Source organism: Anopheles maculipalpis, chromosome 3RL (assembly GCF_943734695.1).
Source record: "Anopheles maculipalpis chromosome 3RL, idAnoMacuDA_375_x, whole genome shotgun sequence".
Classification (NCBI taxonomy): Eukaryota; Metazoa; Arthropoda; class Insecta; order Diptera; family Culicidae; genus Anopheles; species Anopheles maculipalpis.
The window spans coordinates 6,928,574-6,947,188 of NC_064872.1; the positions used below are offsets into that span (position 1 = coordinate 6,928,574).

The 18,615-nt window shown below is 40.7% G+C and overlaps 2 protein-coding genes across 2 annotated transcripts in view; one reads left to right on the forward strand and one right to left on the reverse strand.

The window, feature by feature from the left end:
- The window catches only part of LOC126564560 (probable cytochrome P450 6a14), a 282,624-nt gene that overhangs the window by 17,733 nt on the left and 246,276 nt on the right, over positions 1 to 18,615 (forward strand). The window lies entirely within an intron of this gene.
- Positions 12,505 to 14,674, reverse strand: LOC126565913 (uncharacterized). Its single transcript, XM_050223122.1, has 3 exons — positions 14,587 to 14,674; positions 12,767 to 12,943; positions 12,505 to 12,696 (listed from the first exon to the last, which is right to left on the reverse strand). Exons 1-3 carry the CDS (start codon positions 14,641 to 14,643, stop codon positions 12,505 to 12,507), a joined length of 426 nt encoding a protein of 141 aa, XP_050079079.1. The 5' UTR covers positions 14,644 to 14,674.

The following is an 18,615-nucleotide window of genomic DNA, read 5'->3' on the forward strand; positions in this document are numbered from 1 at the left end:
GCTTCCAGTTCGTTTCCTCCCTTTACCGTTACGAGGCAAATGAACCCCCCAAAGCCAAATTGAGAATCGGAAGTTGCATTATCATCATCACCCATCGTCATCATTCGCACCCATTTTCTCGAACGTGTATGTGTGTGTGCGCGAGTTCTTCTGCACCCGAAAGAGAGGTAAAAGCAGAACGCTTCTAACAGCGAAGGAAGTGCGGAAATTCGAAGGCTTGTTGTGTTGTGTTGTCTTTTTTGGCATTTTAGAGGAAGAACCTCGATAAGGGTTGACTACGCGCGTTGATCCTGCGGGTATCGTGCGTCAATGATGGCGTTTGGCCATAAATGAGATTTCTCGCCTCGACAAAAAACCCCTTTTTTTCTGCACGTTTTTAGGCAGCATCGAAGCAAGGACGAAGAAAAGCTCGTTCGATGAAAGCTTGTGGGGTGTTAAAAAGTGATGAGTTTTTTTTTGTTGGGCTGTTTTGCTAGTGACTGCGTTACCGATAACAGAGCAATGACGTAGATTCATTATTATTTATGGCGTTTGAACAGTAAAGGAAGAGGATAAGAGATTTAGAAGTTTCGCACTTTCCGCCATTTCGAGAATAAGGTGTGTTATTAATATTATAGGCTCATTTGTAAATTGATTTCAATTGTAGGTAAATTTTTAGCTTCACCTTTTCAAATACATATTTGTGGAAAATTATGATTGAACATTATGTACCGTTTAAAAGCGTCGATAATTATTTTAAATAAAATAAAATAAATTTTGAAATTCGTTGTGCAGATTGCAGAACTTTAGGGGTATTCCTTACAGGAAAGGATCTGGCACAACGCAAATAGCTCACTTTCTGCTATTTGTATAATTATCTTCACACACTTTTATGTTGAAAGTGTTTCTTCAATTGAATTCGGAACAGGTTTTCATTGCAAATGTATGACTTGACCCATTTTTCAAACAGTTCAAACGTTATCTAAAACCCGGAACCGCTACCTTCACCAATAATCATTGTCATCGTGTCATCGGTTCAATAACATAATAGAACGACTCGCTGCAATAACTCTATACATAGACACGACTTATGCTCCAGTTTTCCCGACCCACAAAAATGTCTTATCCTTTAACAGTCGCACATCATTTCGACGAACAAGCGTGCTAGCCAGGATAGCATCCTGGTTTTTTGGGGGACGAAAAACAGGCACCAAAAATGAATTGTGTGCGTAGAACTTCTCTGCCCATCTTGTCAATTCATGGTGAATGAGGATTTTGTCCTTGCGCGACATGGTGCTATGTTTTCCCGGTTTTTCCTACACTCAGCTGTTCGTTGAATTTTTTCATCTTACTTACATCTCTTATTGACACTTGCAGGATAAAGGGAAGTGTTCCGCGAAAAAAAAAGAAGTGTGTCCTTACATACACCTATACCAAAAAAAAAAGCCAACGTACCACAACAACACATTGGCAGTTGCGGGTCTGATTGATGTGCGGCTTAATTTCGCTCGTTTCGTTGGTACGCTTCTTCCTGGCTGTCAATTTCACGTGCACGGATGCGTGATGTCCTCCTTTTTCCCAGCCGTTTAAGCGGATCCCTATGGGTGTGACGGTGTGGCGCTTTTTCTTCTCTCCTGTCTCGTCTTTCTACAAGGAAAACCCGTCCAAGGAGTACATTTCTTTCCAGGATAGGTGAAAAAAAAGCCATTCTTTGCTCGTCTCCTAACCATCTCCTGCCAGGTTTATGTTTTTTAATCATCGTCAACCTGCATACCTCAACAGTGGCAGAGAAATTCCTTCGGGAATTATGTCTTTCAGAAAGGTTTCATGTCGATTTTTTTTTTCAAAAACAAGAAAAAAGCTGTGGAAGTAAACGTGTCGAGCCTTGGTTGTAAAAAAAGTTGGTGTAAAAAAAAAGGTAAACATAAAACGTAAACGGTACTCTTTAATCATTGCTTGGAAATTGAACACAAACCTGGTTTCGCTCGTTTAGATTTTTACACGCGCCTTGGTTGATGTTTGTGTGTGTGTGCGCCTTTTTTTTGCTTTTGTCCTGAAAGTCTCTAATTGTCGTACTCGTTCAATGGTGTGAGTGAAAAATGAGCTAACGACTGTTGAAAGAAAGGATCGAGGAAAAACCCACCATCTCAACGAGCGAGATCCATTTAGAACGGGCAGGGAAAGAAAATATGAACCGAGTGTGATGTAACTGAAGGCACACAAAAAGAAAACGGGAAAAACGATACTGTTTTAAAAGCGCTCGCAAGGACGTGGACCCGAAACAAACGAACCGGAGCGATGAGCAGCACGAGAAACAGTCGGGGAATCGGGGTGAGGGAAAAAAAAACAAGCTAAGCTTTGGCCTAAGCTGCGATGAAATTCCTAACGTTCCGTTTTTTTCTCTCTCTCTCCTGTGAATATAATAAGAGTAACGGGAGTGTTCCATTCACATTCCACAGTCTCAACAGTCCTCCGGAACGGGACACACGCACGTGGACGCCCATTTTCGAAGGTGTCCCTCGGTCGAAGTTTTTATTTAAAGCGATAAAAAATTCAACAACCCAACCCCAAATGGGATCTCGAGCCAATTCAAAGTCCTTGCTTAGGCCGGGCGGATACACGCGACAGGATGATGGGAAGGTTAAGGTTGAGAGTCCTGCTATTGTTTTTTTTTTTTTTTTGAAGCGAGAGGTGTCGTGGTCGCTTTTGCCTGTAATGCTGGTTTATCTGCAGGACACTCGCGAAAGAACACAATTTTCCTTCCATCGTTCCCAAACGAGTGTGAGAACGATAATAGGAGAAAAAAGCAACAAGAAACGGCAGGAATAAAAGCTTGAATGAAATATTAGCCACCATTGCTGGTGGCATGTTTATGATTTCACATTTGCCCAATGCGCCATTTCATTTCCGATCTTTTCTTTTGTCTTTCCTGATGCTCTCACAGCACACACTGCCATGCTTTCCCTTTTTTTGTTGCTTATCGGAATGTTGGAGGTAGCTCAAATATAGGCACTCAAAGGAAAAAATCCATCCTGCACAGACAGTTGTGCTGAAAGAGGTTATGGATGATGGCGAAATAAAGCAAAGGACATGCAAATAAATTTCTCTCATCATGTCACCATGTGCTAAAGGGCCTCGTACTTAGCGTGCGTGTGTGCGTGCTGGGGGGAGATTTGTTTCTTCTGTTTTCTGGGCAACTCGTGTAAGTGATTCTGGATGGAACATTTTATACGCATGCCATGAATGGTTAATGATGATGAGTATGGATTTTGGTCGGTGGGATTAGAACTTTTGCACGTTGGTGTAAGGTTTGCCACAGAAACGGAGAAAGGAATAAATAATTGTTTGCGAAGCAATGTTAGGGAAAGTGATAAATTTATGTTTGGTGAGATATGATGAGTTTGAATCACGTCCGACTATAAAGTAGCTAACATTTTTATGTGAAAAAAATATTTATTATTCTTTAAATTCGTTTGGTTGCTTTTCTCAAAGTTGGACACGTTCTGATTTTATAATGTCTTCTACTTCTTGGTTTAACGATCTCATAGGTCACGCTTGCCATAGAAATGGCTTACAAGACTTACGGATATCACCTAGTTGGTTAGTCAGTCTTCACTTGTGAGGAACGCTCCGGGTGGGATTAGAACACCGGTCCTACAGGTGCCGCTAGCGCATCAGAGCCCTTACGCTTAACTTGCCATCCTGTTTTCAAGAAAGTCGGTCCAAAGATGCGTTTCTAGTCTCCGGCAGAGAACCCAACCTAATGAAGATTCTTTGTCAAAACCATCGTTGGATTATGAGTTTGGTTACCTCCATTGGAAAACTTTACAATTTAGGAATTTAGAATCTTTGAGTCCTATAATTGATCTTACAATGCGTGGCTAGAAAATTTTTTTGTCGTCATAATACGTACGAATTCTTTGGACCATATCTGATAAAGGTGACATAGGAATGTAGCAAAACATTACTATCACGTCGTTATCTCATCCCCCTTCTGATTTGAGTATGAACACTCAATAAAACAGGTAGTGACTTTATCCAATTTTGTGTGTGATCTGCTAGAGTCTAGATTTTTAATTAATCTCTCCAAAGCATATAACAATTTCTGGAATAATAAAGAAACTTCGTGGTATTTGGTTTAGCAATTCGAGAAGAGCTATGCCACCAAGAAAATGGTGATTTTGCTGGCGATGAAAATGGTTATGAAGACTGTAAAAGCTCTCACACCATATTAAAGACATTTTTTTCGAGCTCCGTTTATTGTGATCCACAATAACCTATTGGGTGATCCCTACTGATGTGCAGTTGGAAAGACATCTGGCCCAACAAAACGAGTTTCAAAGATCCTGACTGAAAATTTGTAGAAAGAAACTCTAGTGTACAACGTAATATTTGGGACAGTCACTTTTAAAACATCAAAGCTTTATTTATTCAGAATTATCTCTTCCTCTTCAGAGCTGTGAAAATGAGATCAACTGAAATACTTCCACCGTAAAGTCTTCACTTCTATCGCCCATTAAACCTTGTACAAAATATCTAAATATTCAAGCCTTTATATCGAAATCTTATCTTCTTCAAAGAAATACTAACTCACCCCTTCCTAGAATTGCTTCTGCGCTCAATATGAAGTCGTAGGCGTTAATCGTTTTGCTGAACAAGTTTTATTCGTTTTCCAGCTCCACCAACCCGGGGACCAAGCAAGATAAAAAAAAAAACTTCCAATTTTCACCCATCCAAACAATAAATATGCGCACGTTCCGAACCAGCCTTCAGCTTGCTCCTTTTGCAACCTCTCAAAGTGAATTGATACATGCCGAATCATCCTTACGAGCGTTTTTGCAAAACTTTTCGACTCGACAGCGATAAAATGTGGCAAACTTTTCTCATTACAATCGCAAATACTTTTACGCGTCCCGGGCAGACCCGTGCGCTTACATGACGATGACCCTGATGGTGATGCTGCTGCTGCTGCTGCTGTCGTCGTGGTAGCTGTCGTGTACTGCTGTTAAGCAGAACACAGTAGTTGCTATCGGGTGGGATATTAATTTCATTCTCCTTGTTTTTTCTCCTTATCTTCTCGGTCTGGGGGTGGTCTGTTCTTTCACCTGGTGACGATGCTAAGATGGCTTCGCTAGTTTTCGCTCCCGCTGTTGGGTACACACGGGTGTTTCCCAAAACCAGCTTTACCACCCAGTGAGGTTGAGTAAGAGTGAAATGGTAAAAAGAAAGTTCTTGGAAGCAGCCTTAAACTTCAAGCCATCACCACCAAGGTGTACCATTATCCTTAGGATCTCATTTCTGTTGAGATCGGTACAGTTCTGCTTTCGCACTCACTCACTCTCCGTCTCTCGCTCTAGTCGTGGAAAAAGTGTCTACTCACGCTTACTATAATTTGTCCCAAAAAACACCTGCACGAAAAAGAAGCACCCGTGAAAAGTGGTGTGTGGTTGACCTCAAAAGCAACTGTTCAAACGGTTGGAAGCCAATTAGATAGGTTGCGGTTGACCAACGGGTCGCCCGTAGAGACCGATGTGCCTACCAGTGTAGGCCAGGTCCTGTGCTGGTCGTGGAAAAATTACTTTCCTATAAAGGTTTTCTTCCTGTGCTCCTATTCGTTTTCCACGATCTCGGTACGTTCGCAGTTTGTCCTTCCTCCTGGGATGTAAGTATTTTTAGTGCTTCTCGCAGACGGCGTAAAAGCTCATTACTTTTCTGCACGGGACGGCTAATAGGTCGAAACCGTCTTGATTGAATCGATCGATTTTGTTGCTCTCGTTCTAGTGTGTGCAGAAGGTTTTGTGGTAAATAATTGTGTGTTGGACACACTGGGAGAGAGGTTTATCGGCCACACCTTCTTTAATATACGGAGTAGTTAAAGACTAGCGTTTGCGATGACTTTGGGGCACGGAACGAAAGGTACGTGTTCTTATGGAATTTTATTGCAACAATTTAATTGAATCTTCTGGGCGTGTTTGTTCATCTCGAACATTGAGATTGGAAAATTGGTTTCATAAAGCTTACATGTTCCAAAAGGAACAAAGGACGAGCAGTAAAGTTTGCATTGCTTTAAGACAACAGTTAATTGCTAAAGCTTTGCCAAGTGCGCCTGAAATCTCATACTACAAGTGAGAGGAAAATATAGCTCGAAGCCAGATATGAAAGCTCTTTGAAGTTGGTTGTAAGTTTATCTGATATACCGTAGCTTACATAAGAGCATAGTTGCTTCAGGGAAGTATCTAGCTTGGTGCCTAATATAAACTTTCATGTACTCTGAGTAACAGAGTTGACCATGTAAGTGAAGAATTTATTTTATAGCATCATGTTTCATAACTATAACAATCTTTACCACAACATATTTTCTAATAGTAATCAAATGACCTCACATTTTCCAGGTTTCGTATCGAAAGCTTATAATACAATTTCTTAATTGCCCACTTATGCGTAAAACAGCTGCCATTCCGTATGGATTGATCCATCTGACGTGAAAGTAATTGAATCTGTCGTACAGATAAGACTGGTATGTTGCTTCCGCCAAGGGTCTTCTCCACGTCACATTATTCACACCTCAGTAAGTCTTCAAGTTTATTGATGTTTCAGGTCGAATTAAGGTGTTTTTCTTCGTTTCTGCAGTGTAGAGAGAACATAACTGAAAGCTTCTGCCGCTTCTTCGAGATAGAGGCTTCTCCTTTCTGCAAGGATTTGTATTTAATATGTTTCTGTCTTTAGCGTAAATTACATTTTTTTTTTTAGCAAACTGAAAAAAGAAGCTCCAAATGCACGGAGATAACAGTGAATCGTTGAATAAATAAGGAAAGATATCATCTATTAGGAGAACGAAAGAAAAACGCTGATCAAAAGACTTCCGGGGCTCGGTTCTACTGATGAAACCCTATCCGCAAACAGCACAACCTTGTGTGGACGAGTTAGCAAAAATCTCCCGAGTTGACCAAAGTCAAGAAGTTTTTGACGGCAGCCCATCAATTCTGTATGGGAAGCAAAAATGTGAAAAAAAGAAAGCAAAAGGCAAGTTGACAGAATTGAAAGTTGTTCGCTTGAGCTTAACAGTTTTCTCGATGATGAGTTTTTTTTTCTGTCAGCTGTTGTTGCTTCGTATTTTCTTTTCCCCTCATGGGGCAACACAGCTTTGACAATAGAAATGTCCCTTCTTTTTTCCCCATTTAACGACTCACAACGAGGGACAGTCAAGCACACACAACACTCTCCTGGGATTTGTGTGTGTGTGTGTGTGCCTAGAGCTTTGCGAACACATGAGACGTGCTCGAAATTAAAATCACCAACTGGGTCGTGCCGTTCTGCGTTTGCTCGTTACGCGCTTAAGAATGTTGTAATAAAGATGGAAAATTTGACAAGATTCTTTACATCGTTTCGCTGCGGGCGATCTTTGGCAGTGTTGGTTTTCGGGCGTGATGGGGAAAAATCGGAGCAAAATAATCGGAAAACCGATCCCCCGGAGATGGTTTCAAATGGAGTTGACTTTTTGACGGAGGGAGAAAATTGTGTGTTCTTTATTCTTTACACTTTTTGCAGACGATCTTTTTTCTACGCTTGTCTGCATGTCTTGTTGAGTTCTAGTGGGAAAAGGATGCTTTTTTCTTCGTCTGTTTTTGCTCACACACGCTGTTTTGTGCGTGATCCAATAGTGAATCGCGATTCGAACCTGGTGAGCGATTCGAAAGTTGTTTGACGCTCGGACGAATGAAAAGTTACCACGTGTCAGTGGGAGGCGTTCTTGTCATGTTTAGTGTGGTGTAAAAAGCTGAACAACTGGTGGGATAGGCTGTTCCAACTAATACTTTTGACATATTTATGATATATTTCGTAGTTTGAATTAACGAACAAAATTTCAAAGGTTTAAAACGAAATCATTTTTTTTTTTGTTACAAGACGTCTAAATGTACGGAATCAGCGTTACAGAAGATTGTAAACTGTCTTTTTATGTACATACTTTTTGCTTAAATCTGTAATCAAAAAGCTTAGCCAATTGAGCCATCAAGTTGATTGCTAGCATCTGCGAACCCTCCGACACGCGGAAATGAACCAATTTATATTCCATTTTAAAGCGATTTCTTTAATTAAATCAAAATTCAGCAGCAGATGAGCTGTTTCCCGGTACCCGCCGAAAGATACAGTGTCTGCCACGTATTTCCACGCTTCCAGTTTATTAACACACACACACACAGTCGGTAGCGCGAACAGGACAGGACAGCGCGTAACAAAAATCTTTTTCCCTCTCATCATGCACTCCATCAGCGATGGGCTACTTAACTGTAGCACCCGAAGCTGTCGCAAAGTTTCCTTACGCAAGGATAAACTTCCTTCCAAAAACAAGCCGTCTGGAGGCAAGTTTTGGTCCACACAATTTTTGCTGTTTATTCGGTCCCGGGCGGGTGGAGCAAGCCAGCACCGGCGGGTAAAAGTTGCCGCTGCAAAGCGTAAAGATTGCGACGGTTTCGGCAAACATAAATGGCAACAAATATTTACCGCAGTGTGCTGGGCTTTGACTCAGTGGACATATTCGGCGAGTCCCCGTGGGATTTGTGCGTGGAAGCAGGGGATGCGTAGTGTTTGATGCAAAAGATGGAACGGAACGGAACGGAATCGGAAGCAAACGAGACGAGAATGGATGGGGTAGAATGATTTTTGGATATTGAAAAAGAAATTGTTTGTTTAAGTTTATGTCCTTCGAGGAAAGAGAGTAATTTGGTGATCGCGCCTGATAGTATACTATACGCAAGCCATTTTATGCATTTTATTCCTACAAAATGGCTTCTCTGACTAAAAAAAACCCATTCTCATGAAGATGAAGATGAAGATTCACTAAGTGAACAATTCTCAAACATAAAAACTGGTGGGCTTCTGCTTGTGAGGATGTGCCGCAGGTAGAACGACAATTGCTGAGTAAATTAAAAGTCTGTCATCGGCTAAACGGCATCAAAAAAAAAGAAAAAAAAATAATTCTCTACTCCACAGTCACAAAGCTTTTCGTTGCCCATGGCACACTCCCTATCATTGTGTTGAAGTTATTATTTTGATTGAGTTTTCTTTCCGTCCCTTTCCCCTCTTTTCACCACAGTTTCTCCCCAAAAGTCACCAAAGTTCAGCAGCAAAGTTTTATCCCCCGAATGAATCCCAGTTCGGGTTGCATGTGATGTGTTCCGGCGAATGACAAAAGCGGACAAAACTACAAACCTCTCCGCAGCTAAGCGCACCGGAAGCGTTACCGTACTGGAAGGTTTTCGCGAGTTTTGTTTCCATGTTTCAGCTTTGTTTGCTTCCCGTAGAATCGCTTTGCGCCCAGCAGTGCAGGGCAGGGAACCGCAAAGGAAATGCCGAGGTTTAAAAAAAAACCGTTGAATTATTCATGAAGTGTTCATGATGATGATCCGCGTATACGGAGTCTCCAAGCACAACGGCACGGCAGAGTGCTGCTGCTGCTGCTCAGTCTCGGTGATCTTCGGTAACTACTGTTTCCCCTGGAAGGAAAGGTTTGCTATTTTTGCAACGATCCGGAAGATAAATCTTGCTTAAACTCTCCTTCACCGTACTCCTGGGTGTACTCCTGTACGGTGGTAGTCGGTATTAAAAATAATAAAAAAGATTATTGAAATGAACAACGGATCAGGGTACGAAAAATGTAAATAAAATGTTCTGTTTTTGTTTGCAATCTAATCTAATAGGTGTACGCTTAGGCGTTAGCTAGAGGGAGAAGGATTTGCTTAAAGTTGGGAGAATAAAAAAAATGTTTTTGGATGCTTAAATTAAACTAATAACAATCAGCTTTGAATATCTTGGATTAATAATTTATTAGTCCCGTAAGAAAGTTTTAAATTAAAGTATTAAAGTATGCAATTTGCATGACATAATTGCTTCTGCTGGGGGATTTTGCTAGATTTATACACTTAGATATTTGTCTCTAGTGATTGATACCATCAGATTGTATGTTGATGCTTTGAGATAATATTTTTATGAAATTATGTTAAAACACCTAAAGGGAATGTTTATGTTTCAGCCTGTTGGATAAAACAGAATCAACGGATAATGGTTATTTTGTTTACCACTTTGTTTGTTACTCTATTTACTCAGTTAAAGTCGGAAAGTAACGTCTCTCTAAACGTCTATATTTCGACCAACATTCTTAAACATTTAATAATGTTATCCAGCCCAAGGGAAATTTGCCTGAAGTTATGCAATTTGCTGGCAAAAACTTTTTTAAAGAAGAAGTTTTCCATCCAGATTCTTTCAAGTGCTTGTTATTTTCGACTAATTTTGATCGGACTTTAGTTAGTTTGCCAGATGAAAAAAATGCAAATTGTTTGACAAATCAAAATTAACCTATCCTCCCGTCTACATTCCATCGTAATTGTCGCATCTTTCCAGTCAACCAGAAGAAAAAGTTGAGATTCAAGCTGAGTTCGATCACATTCCTGCAGGGTAAACATAGATTATTACATGTTGTTGCTCCTTAACCGTTACCAAAACGAATCCGAACGTCTGGCACGAAATGGTCACATCTATAAATAGTGTGTTCTCATTTCATGCTTTTCTTAGGAAGGGAAAAAAGCACACAAAACCAAATACCATCAAACGTAGGGGATAAATCAGAAAGAGTGGTTCGTGCGCTACGGGAAGGAGAAGTAGGAGTACAACTGAAGCACAAACGCTATGATTGGATCAAAGACATCATTTCCTGCAGGGAAAATGTTTTTTTATTATTATTATTCTCTTCTCTCCAACAACATAGTACGTAGTGGTTGGGTTGTGCAGATTCTTTTTTATTTTTTGTGTTGGATACAGTCCCAAAAGTATCCTTTTCTCTGCCACAAAAGCGCCCCCAGAGTTTGATTACAGTGTGGTGTTTATACCTTCGAACCTTTTTTTCTTCTTCTTGTTGTTGCTCACCGCACTCACTCACTCTCTTTTCTAGGATTGAAGAAGCATCAAACCTCAACGGAACTATTTCATAGAATTCAACGTCGGAGTGTGAGTGTATGGGTGGGTTAAAGTCTTCCGAGACATGTACCCGATAAATGGTCAAATGTAAAATTCAAAAGATCCGATCCGAAGCCAGTGGTCCGAATGCGAGCTAAACTACGGTTCAAAATTTGGCCGAATCATCCGAATGTCGCTGGCAGGGTGAAGATCCTTATCAAATTTCAACCACGTGTGGTCAATTCGGGATTTGGAATGTTTCATTTCGATGGGACGGGTTGCGTTTTGCTTGTATTTGTTACGAAATGTGGTCGAGATGCTGGAAATATTCCGGTTCAGAATTTAATCCTTAAGTGTTTATGATAACAGACATTCAATTTATGGAAATCATTCGGAACGCGCTTTTTATTTAGTTCTGTTTATGCTGCAGCATTTAAAAGGCTTAGTCAAATATTGATTCGCTTTGAACTCTTTTACATAATGTTTTGTTTGAAGAAACGTACAATATTTAGACGAAAAAAATCTAAATTTTTATACATGAAATTTCAATCAAATCCAAGCTCCATCTAGAACATAATGAACAATAATTTAGTCCGGACCTAATGCCAACGAATCTATTCTACATCCAGGAGCTTTTGTAAAGCTCGCTAACCAGCCTAACCTATTGTGCTGAAGCTTAGTGAATAAAAAATATCACAAAATGGATGTCCTTTCATTACGCCCCTTAATGAAAGCCTTTATCGCCTATTATGATGTTCGGAGTTTGTTTTTGCAGGCTTTATTTATCGTCACTTTACGCACTCTATGGTAGCAGCAAGTTGACCCTTAGCCTCGACTGACATTACTCCATTTAGCTTTTTTTGCGTTGCTTCAACAAACGAACGGTAAGAAGGCTAAGGCATCACAGGGCAGTAATGGACTTTCCACACTTTGGGACTGTCGAGCGTTGCGTTTTAATAACTTCGAGATATACTTTTTTTGCTGCCTGCCTGCCTCTTCCATCCGTGGGAGTTTCGAACACCCCTGTCCAAGCTGTGAAACGAGTTTTTGCGCCTGTTAGGACTGTTACAAACAGATCCAGTGGCAGCTTAGAACAACAGAGTTGAAACCCTTTTTTTTTGGGAGGAAGCGAGCAATGGGAAATCATCTTCTTCAACTTTAACCTCAAACCCAAATCAACCCCTCATAGGATTGGGGGATGGTGGTTAAGGCTCAAGGGATTTCAGCGTATTATTAGAGGTTTGGTACGGAGTGGCACATCTTCCGGCTTTCCGTTGACGTGCTCAAGATGGGTCGTTAAGCAGCATGTTGACATAGCATTGTTTCAATAATTCCATGCTGATTTTTTTTCTTCTTTCAGGGGAGTCGAGTTAAAGATAAACAAAAATAAGCGAAGAGCTGTGTAAAAAGTGACTGTCAAGAAATAAATAAATACGTACCAGACAGAATGGCTGAAAAGAAGAGGTTATCTTCGCCAAAAATCCATTGTTATGCAAGCGTGTTATTTAATCACTTATTCAAATTTTTCTCTTCAAATTTTAAGTCAGAACCGAAAGTAAAAAATCAATACATAATTTACAGTTTCCAGCACTGCTCCGTTTCTTTGACAAGGTTCCGAAGTGCACGATAGTACAGTGGTCGGCCCGATTCTAAACAGTCTGCTGAATATTCCGCATGTTTCTTGCAAGCGTAGGTAAATCGGGCGTAGAATCTATTCTCATGTTGGCGAGCTTTATCCACCATCTTGTACAAACAATCGCTCGATAGCTATAGGGGAAGGACAACGAAATAATTAAAAGATTGAAATGTTCTTCAATATACGCTGATCTGTACATACCTGCGTGCCTTTCGGTAAACATAACGCTTTCTGCACGAGAGGAGCACGTAGATGCCTTCTGATCCCGAACCTCACATCGTGCTGGTAGACGCTGTTCTTCGTCTTATCTAGCTGGATACGGCGGAAGTAGCGAACTAACTGCCGGGCGTGCCATGGTGTGGCGTCGATTGTTGAAAGCTTGTTTAATTACAGAAATGTCAGTAAATGTTCAAAAAATATCAAATAACTGGTTGAATCACACCTGAATCAAGCAAAACAGCACGACAGTTGCTATCAACCAAACGGGTTTTGAGGCCATATTTTTCTGTCACAGGCCGAGTGGCGCTACTCACAGCCACTTTTATAGAGATGAAGACTGATATGTCGATTGATGTGGACACAGTTGTTAGACAGGATGCTAAATGAGTTTGGTGACAGATTTGCAAATAAAGTCATTATTAACTTCAATTTGCTCTGTTTGTTGGTACATATTGTATGCATGGAACTTTACGGAAATGATGATTTAGCTTCAGCTGTATGGTTGATGGGGTGTATTTTTCACAAGACTGAACCATGTTTCCGTTCCTATCAAGATTGTAAATTAACTTTCCAGACAAATAAATTCCATTACAAGAAGCCAGACAAGGAAGATTGACAAAGGAAGATTGAAAAATAGAATTATGTAGGTTTATAGCAATGCTTTAGCGGTTTTCTTATGTTGCTTTTATTTTTCATTCGTTTTTACACAAACATACTTCATTCCCATACCTGAGCATGTTGCTAACTTGCATGTATATGAAGGTGTAGAAAATTATTGACATATTGCTTTACATCACTGTATTCGTGTGTTGAGAATTGCATACTTTTAGGGAGTATTTGGTCGAAGATAAATATTTATAATTATAAAATCAAATTTCCACTCAAAATTAATAGAAATGAGGTAATGAGCAGACCATTACCATGGAATTGTGTACGAATAGAGCTAAAATTAAATAAAAGCTACGATTTCAAAGATAAAATGCAATGCAAAAAAGATAACTTTCAAAATTCTACCGATTCTAAGCAAAACTGTAGGGAGCATAATTTTCTACAAAAAATCAATTATCCCACAAAACCTTTTATCCACCTAAACAGCATTGAATACTTTACATCTCGTCGATGCATAAATGATTTATTTGAGCAAAGCAACAATTCCCAAGGTTCAGATAAAATTTATGATTCGTTTTCATCCGTCGCCGTTTCATCCGTCGTTGGCGTCGCCGTCTACTTTTGCACCAGACATTGCTGCGTCTTGGCAGCAAGTTCCTTTAGACCGTTCAAATATGCCGGTTCAGCCGCCTCCAGACAGTCCATCGAATATTGGTCATGGTCGTGGCAGTTGTAGCTGAACCCAGCATAGAAACTGCTTTCAAGATCTTTCACCTTCTTAATCATTTGATTCATGCATTGTTTAGAAAGCTTGTTGGAAGGATTGGAAAAGCAAAAAAGAAAGATTTTGAATCGACTGATTTTTGCCAAAGAGAGAGAGAGAGAGAAAAAAAAACGTTCCTGAAGGATCTCGCAAAATGTCGCAATCTGTTACCTTGGCATTAGGTGGGAACGACACTGCATTCGTGCAAAGTGGATTACGTAGCTGGTTCTGTACCCCGTACTTGGCCCGATGAAGGTAGAACGGTTTCTTGGTAAAGTCAAAGTCGATACCACGGAACAGCATCAGTAGTTGTTGGACATGCTTTCCAGCAGCGTCGGTGGGTGTTGGCTAGTGAAGAAACCGAACGCAAGTACGATGGATTTTCTCGGATGAAGGCAAACCGGGATATTCGGACGAATAAAGTACTAACCTGTAACAGACAGATGGCCCCGCAGGCAATCAGGGCGAGCACCAGTTTCGTCTCCATCTTAATAATAATCTTGAGAACTGATGCATCTGCCGGGTTGCGCTTCATGTATATATATACACACTGTTGTCGTAAATCTTGCTCGCATGGATTGGTGTTTTGACAAGCAACCGTCTTTGAACCCGTTTGCATATGATGGAAGTAAAATTAAATTCAAACAGAAACACTCTGTTTGCACAATCAGTGTGATGCTTTATTGTTGCTGTTGTTGTTGGGCTACTCTGCCCAAGGTTCTCTGACCAGTTGGGTAAATCTTCGTTGACTTTGATGAATATGGCAATGCATAACAACGAGTTGCTGGATGCAATCCAGAGTCGGAAAACTCTCACTCAACCCTCCAGGGCGATGGTTAATCACTATGAGGGGCGAGCTGGTCAAAAATTGTCAAATTGAGAGGTCGCATAGTTTGGAATAATACTTGGTTGGTGTCTATGATCAACGAAAACTGAGTGTTGTAGTGTCGTAGGAAAGCAGCCCTACGAAGAATTTCTACGTCGATTGTTTCGCATTCAGGACAATGTTTCGAAAGTTTCAGTTTTCGACAAAATAAATGAGCATAATAATGCTCTCAGGTTTTCGAATTACTAACATTTTATTGCCAAGCAAAAGTAATTTCATCCCAAGATTTTGCAAACAATCCTTCAAATAACTGTATTTGATGACAGTTCCTTCCAAGACATCCCATAGTGCACCGGGACCATCATCACTGTGTACAGGACGGGTACATGTAAATAAAATTACAACTTCCATAATCAGTTGTTCTGTGCCTTGTTTCAACATTAGTTTCGGCTACCTCGCCAAAATGTCCCCGAGGTGACCGTGTGTACCTACAAAATGCTCTCGGCACCTTGCCAGGCCAGGTAGAATCGTATCGGAAATGTTTCATTTTTCCCTGACTGAAAACAAATAAGGTGGCAGTGGCAAGGATTGGCGCTGGTGGTCGGGCTTGCTCCGGATCTGCCGGAATGCCTTTTCAGATTCAAACGAATCATGAATAAATTTGTACTTTATTGTCGCTACGTGCCGCTGCCGCATTCGAAGCTTTATCCCAGGGCAGGCCTTGTAAATCAGGAATAATTTGGTCCTTCGATGGGGTGGACTGCGGCTGTGGTGGCGGGAAGTTGGAGCACACCGGACGTGCTGGGCGCCTACTACGATTCCGTTCCCAGCTTCCGTCCGATTTCGTCTCGCTAGAAACAATCGACAAAAAGGGTCAACCATGAGATGGCAAGGGTTGTTGTCGGTTGCTTGGGAAAATGGTCGCTTTATGGATTATGGCAACTTTTTGGATGCGTCTCTCTCTCTCTCTCTCTCTCTCTCTCTCTCTCTCTCTCTCTCTGTATGTATGTTTATTTATATTTGTTTGATTCCAACAGAAAACCAACACAGTGCTTCGGGCAATTGAGTGAGATGTGGGCCAAATGCGTTCTAACGGGAAACGGGTTCAGTAGAACTCATTGCAAAACCAGGTTTCGAATCGAAATTTAATGTGAGCTACGTGATGAGGTTATGGATGGTGTCTTTAAAAATCCAAAATGTTACAGGTAGTGGCACAGTGGTTTATGGTACGTAGTTTATAAGCTGGTTTTATTAACGAGTGATGACAGACAATTTATTTATGCTGAAAAGGGAATTTTTCCTTCCGAAATGTTGTGTAATAAATAGTTTCATCTACCTTGTTGAACGTGTGCCATTTTTCACGGACAATTAATTTAAGGATGGGAGCTTTACAGAAGCGTAGAGTAAGCATTTGAAGGGACGAAGCTGCTTAATACATTTTAAGGTTTTGGTGATGTTACTTCTCTGTTTCTTTAGACAATTGACGTAAATGATTAGCTCAATTACACATCTTTATTTAGGGCAGAGTTATTTTCTGAAGGCCGAGAAACCTAGTGAGGACAAAGCTTTATTGTGGTTGGAACCGCCTAGTAAAAGCAAAGAAAGTAATAATAAAGATTCAAAAATCAAAAATCAATTCTTCTTTGTCGCTTGATAGCTACCATCACTGGTATTTGGAATTTGAATAAATTTAACTATCCATCTAAGGCAACGTACGTACCCAAGTAAATGGTGTGAAATATTTCACGATCATAAACTCTCACACTCACCCTCCCACACACACACACACACACACACACACACAAACACCCATCTACACATTCAGTACTCTATCAAAACCTCCGAAAAGCCCGTCAAAAAGTGCTATGAATTATGGAAATGGTTCGTTTCTTTTTCCACACCATTGAGCTCCGATGGGCTGCACCATTGGTGGTATAAATCAAATATAAACTTCAAATTAACTTCTGTTTCGCTTCCCACACGCGCACAAAGTACGGAGTGTGTGTGTGTGTGTGTGTTTGTGCCTTTGTATTTGAAAAGTAAACCGAACACGTGAAAATTTGTACCAGATTGATGTAAAAGAATAAGACACATTGCTTCGTTGAGACAATGGGTCCTGCAGAAGGTGGAATGCATGCATGTCCGTGTTGTGCAATCTTAACACATTTTAGCGGGTAGCTTTTACGGAAAAGAAACATCTCATGCCGGTACGATTATAAAAGCGTACCTAAATCAAAACTCTGTTTAACTGCGCGCGATGGGCGATGTGCAACACAGGGCAAAAGAAAGGCAATGAATAAAATTCATCTTGAAGCGCTCCCGGACCGCGCGTGATGAGGCGCAGTTACTTGGCGCAGATGATTTATTGGTGGAAATTTTTGAGCATAAATTTTCATAAAATCTCCTCGCCTTCGAGGCCCATCCTACCGGCGTGCGTTTTGTACAAGTTGTGATAATTATTAAACAAAAATCAACAGTAAAGCACAAGAAGACGGCACACAAAAACTTCCATCACACGATTTGAATCGTGGCGAATGAGAAAAGTTTCAGCGTTTTTCAGTGGAAAATCGGTTCCGGAAAATTCGTAAAAACTCAAGCAGCTGCTGTGGCCACTATGTACTCGTTGGGTGCTTGGGAAACCGATTCGTTCCAATCCCGGTGCTGGAAAATGGTTTGGAAGGGAAAATTAATGAGCTGTTGATTAGCTTTGAACCGGCGCCATTTTGCGTGGATTGAATGAAACAATGAGTTGGGTTGGTACGTATTTTGAATCGGTGAGTTTTGCCCATTCGTTAATGTATTTCCCCGAGATCCTTTAAATGGAAATTGTAGGAAAACGCGCGTTTGTGAATCATTTTATTGCCATCCCATACTGTAACACGACTTTTCTTGGATCACTCCCTTGAAGGTTCCATAGCTACCTGATAAAGGAGTTGGTTCATTAGGATACTCTCGCGCACATCAATCGTCCAAAACCCGGCTACAGCTCGAGTGAAAGATAGTCAATGTCTTACCGTTTTCTGTGCGCCAATTTCCATCAACAGGAAGGACGAATTTCCTTCCGCAACGAACAAAAGCTTCTCTCGACGCTAGAAAGAATGCGCCCATTTCGCTCCGGCGTTTTGCATGTTCAATTGTTTCCCTGAACGGAACCATCATCATCATCATCGTTACGCAAGAATAACCGGCAGGTTCAGTGCTTTCCACGTGCTGTTCACATGCGTGCCCCGAAACGGGTAAGCCGGCATTTTGAATTCATAATTTGCTGCTTCCAGCTATGCACACTGTGGAGCGTCTTAGGACAAAGTGTGGACAAAGAGATTTTGTTGGTGATTTTTATTCGCTGTTTTAAATCACTTTAAGATGAGGACTTACAGAAAGGCAACGCTAAACACATTTGTCTCATTTTTCAAATACAAAATCGTTTCCAATTTTTCTATAACATAACCCAACAACATACAAATATATTCAGTAATGACAGTCCAAGTTAATTAAGTTCAGAATATACATGTTTTTGTTTTTAAATTAATTAATCAAAACGTTGAAAAACCGAAACAAACGGGGGTTGCTGACTTGTCCTACTTTTTTGACCACCTCTGCTAAACAGTGCTCTACCTCGGGAAACTCCCATGA

Excerpts from the sequence above, each read along its gene's own strand:
- LOC126565913 (XM_050223122.1), bottom strand. The coding sequence starts at position 14,643 with ATGGAGACGAAACTGGTGCTCGCCCTGATTGCCTGCGGGGCCATCTGT. Across the intron at positions 12,944-14,586 it reads GGGCCATCTGTCTGTTACAG|CTTTCAACAATCGACGCCAC; the intron begins GTTAGTACTTTA and ends TAATTAAACAAG. Across the intron at positions 12,697-12,766 it reads GTTTACCGAAAGGCACGCAG|CTATCGAGCGATTGTTTGTA; the intron begins GTATGTACAGAT and ends CTTCCCCTATAG.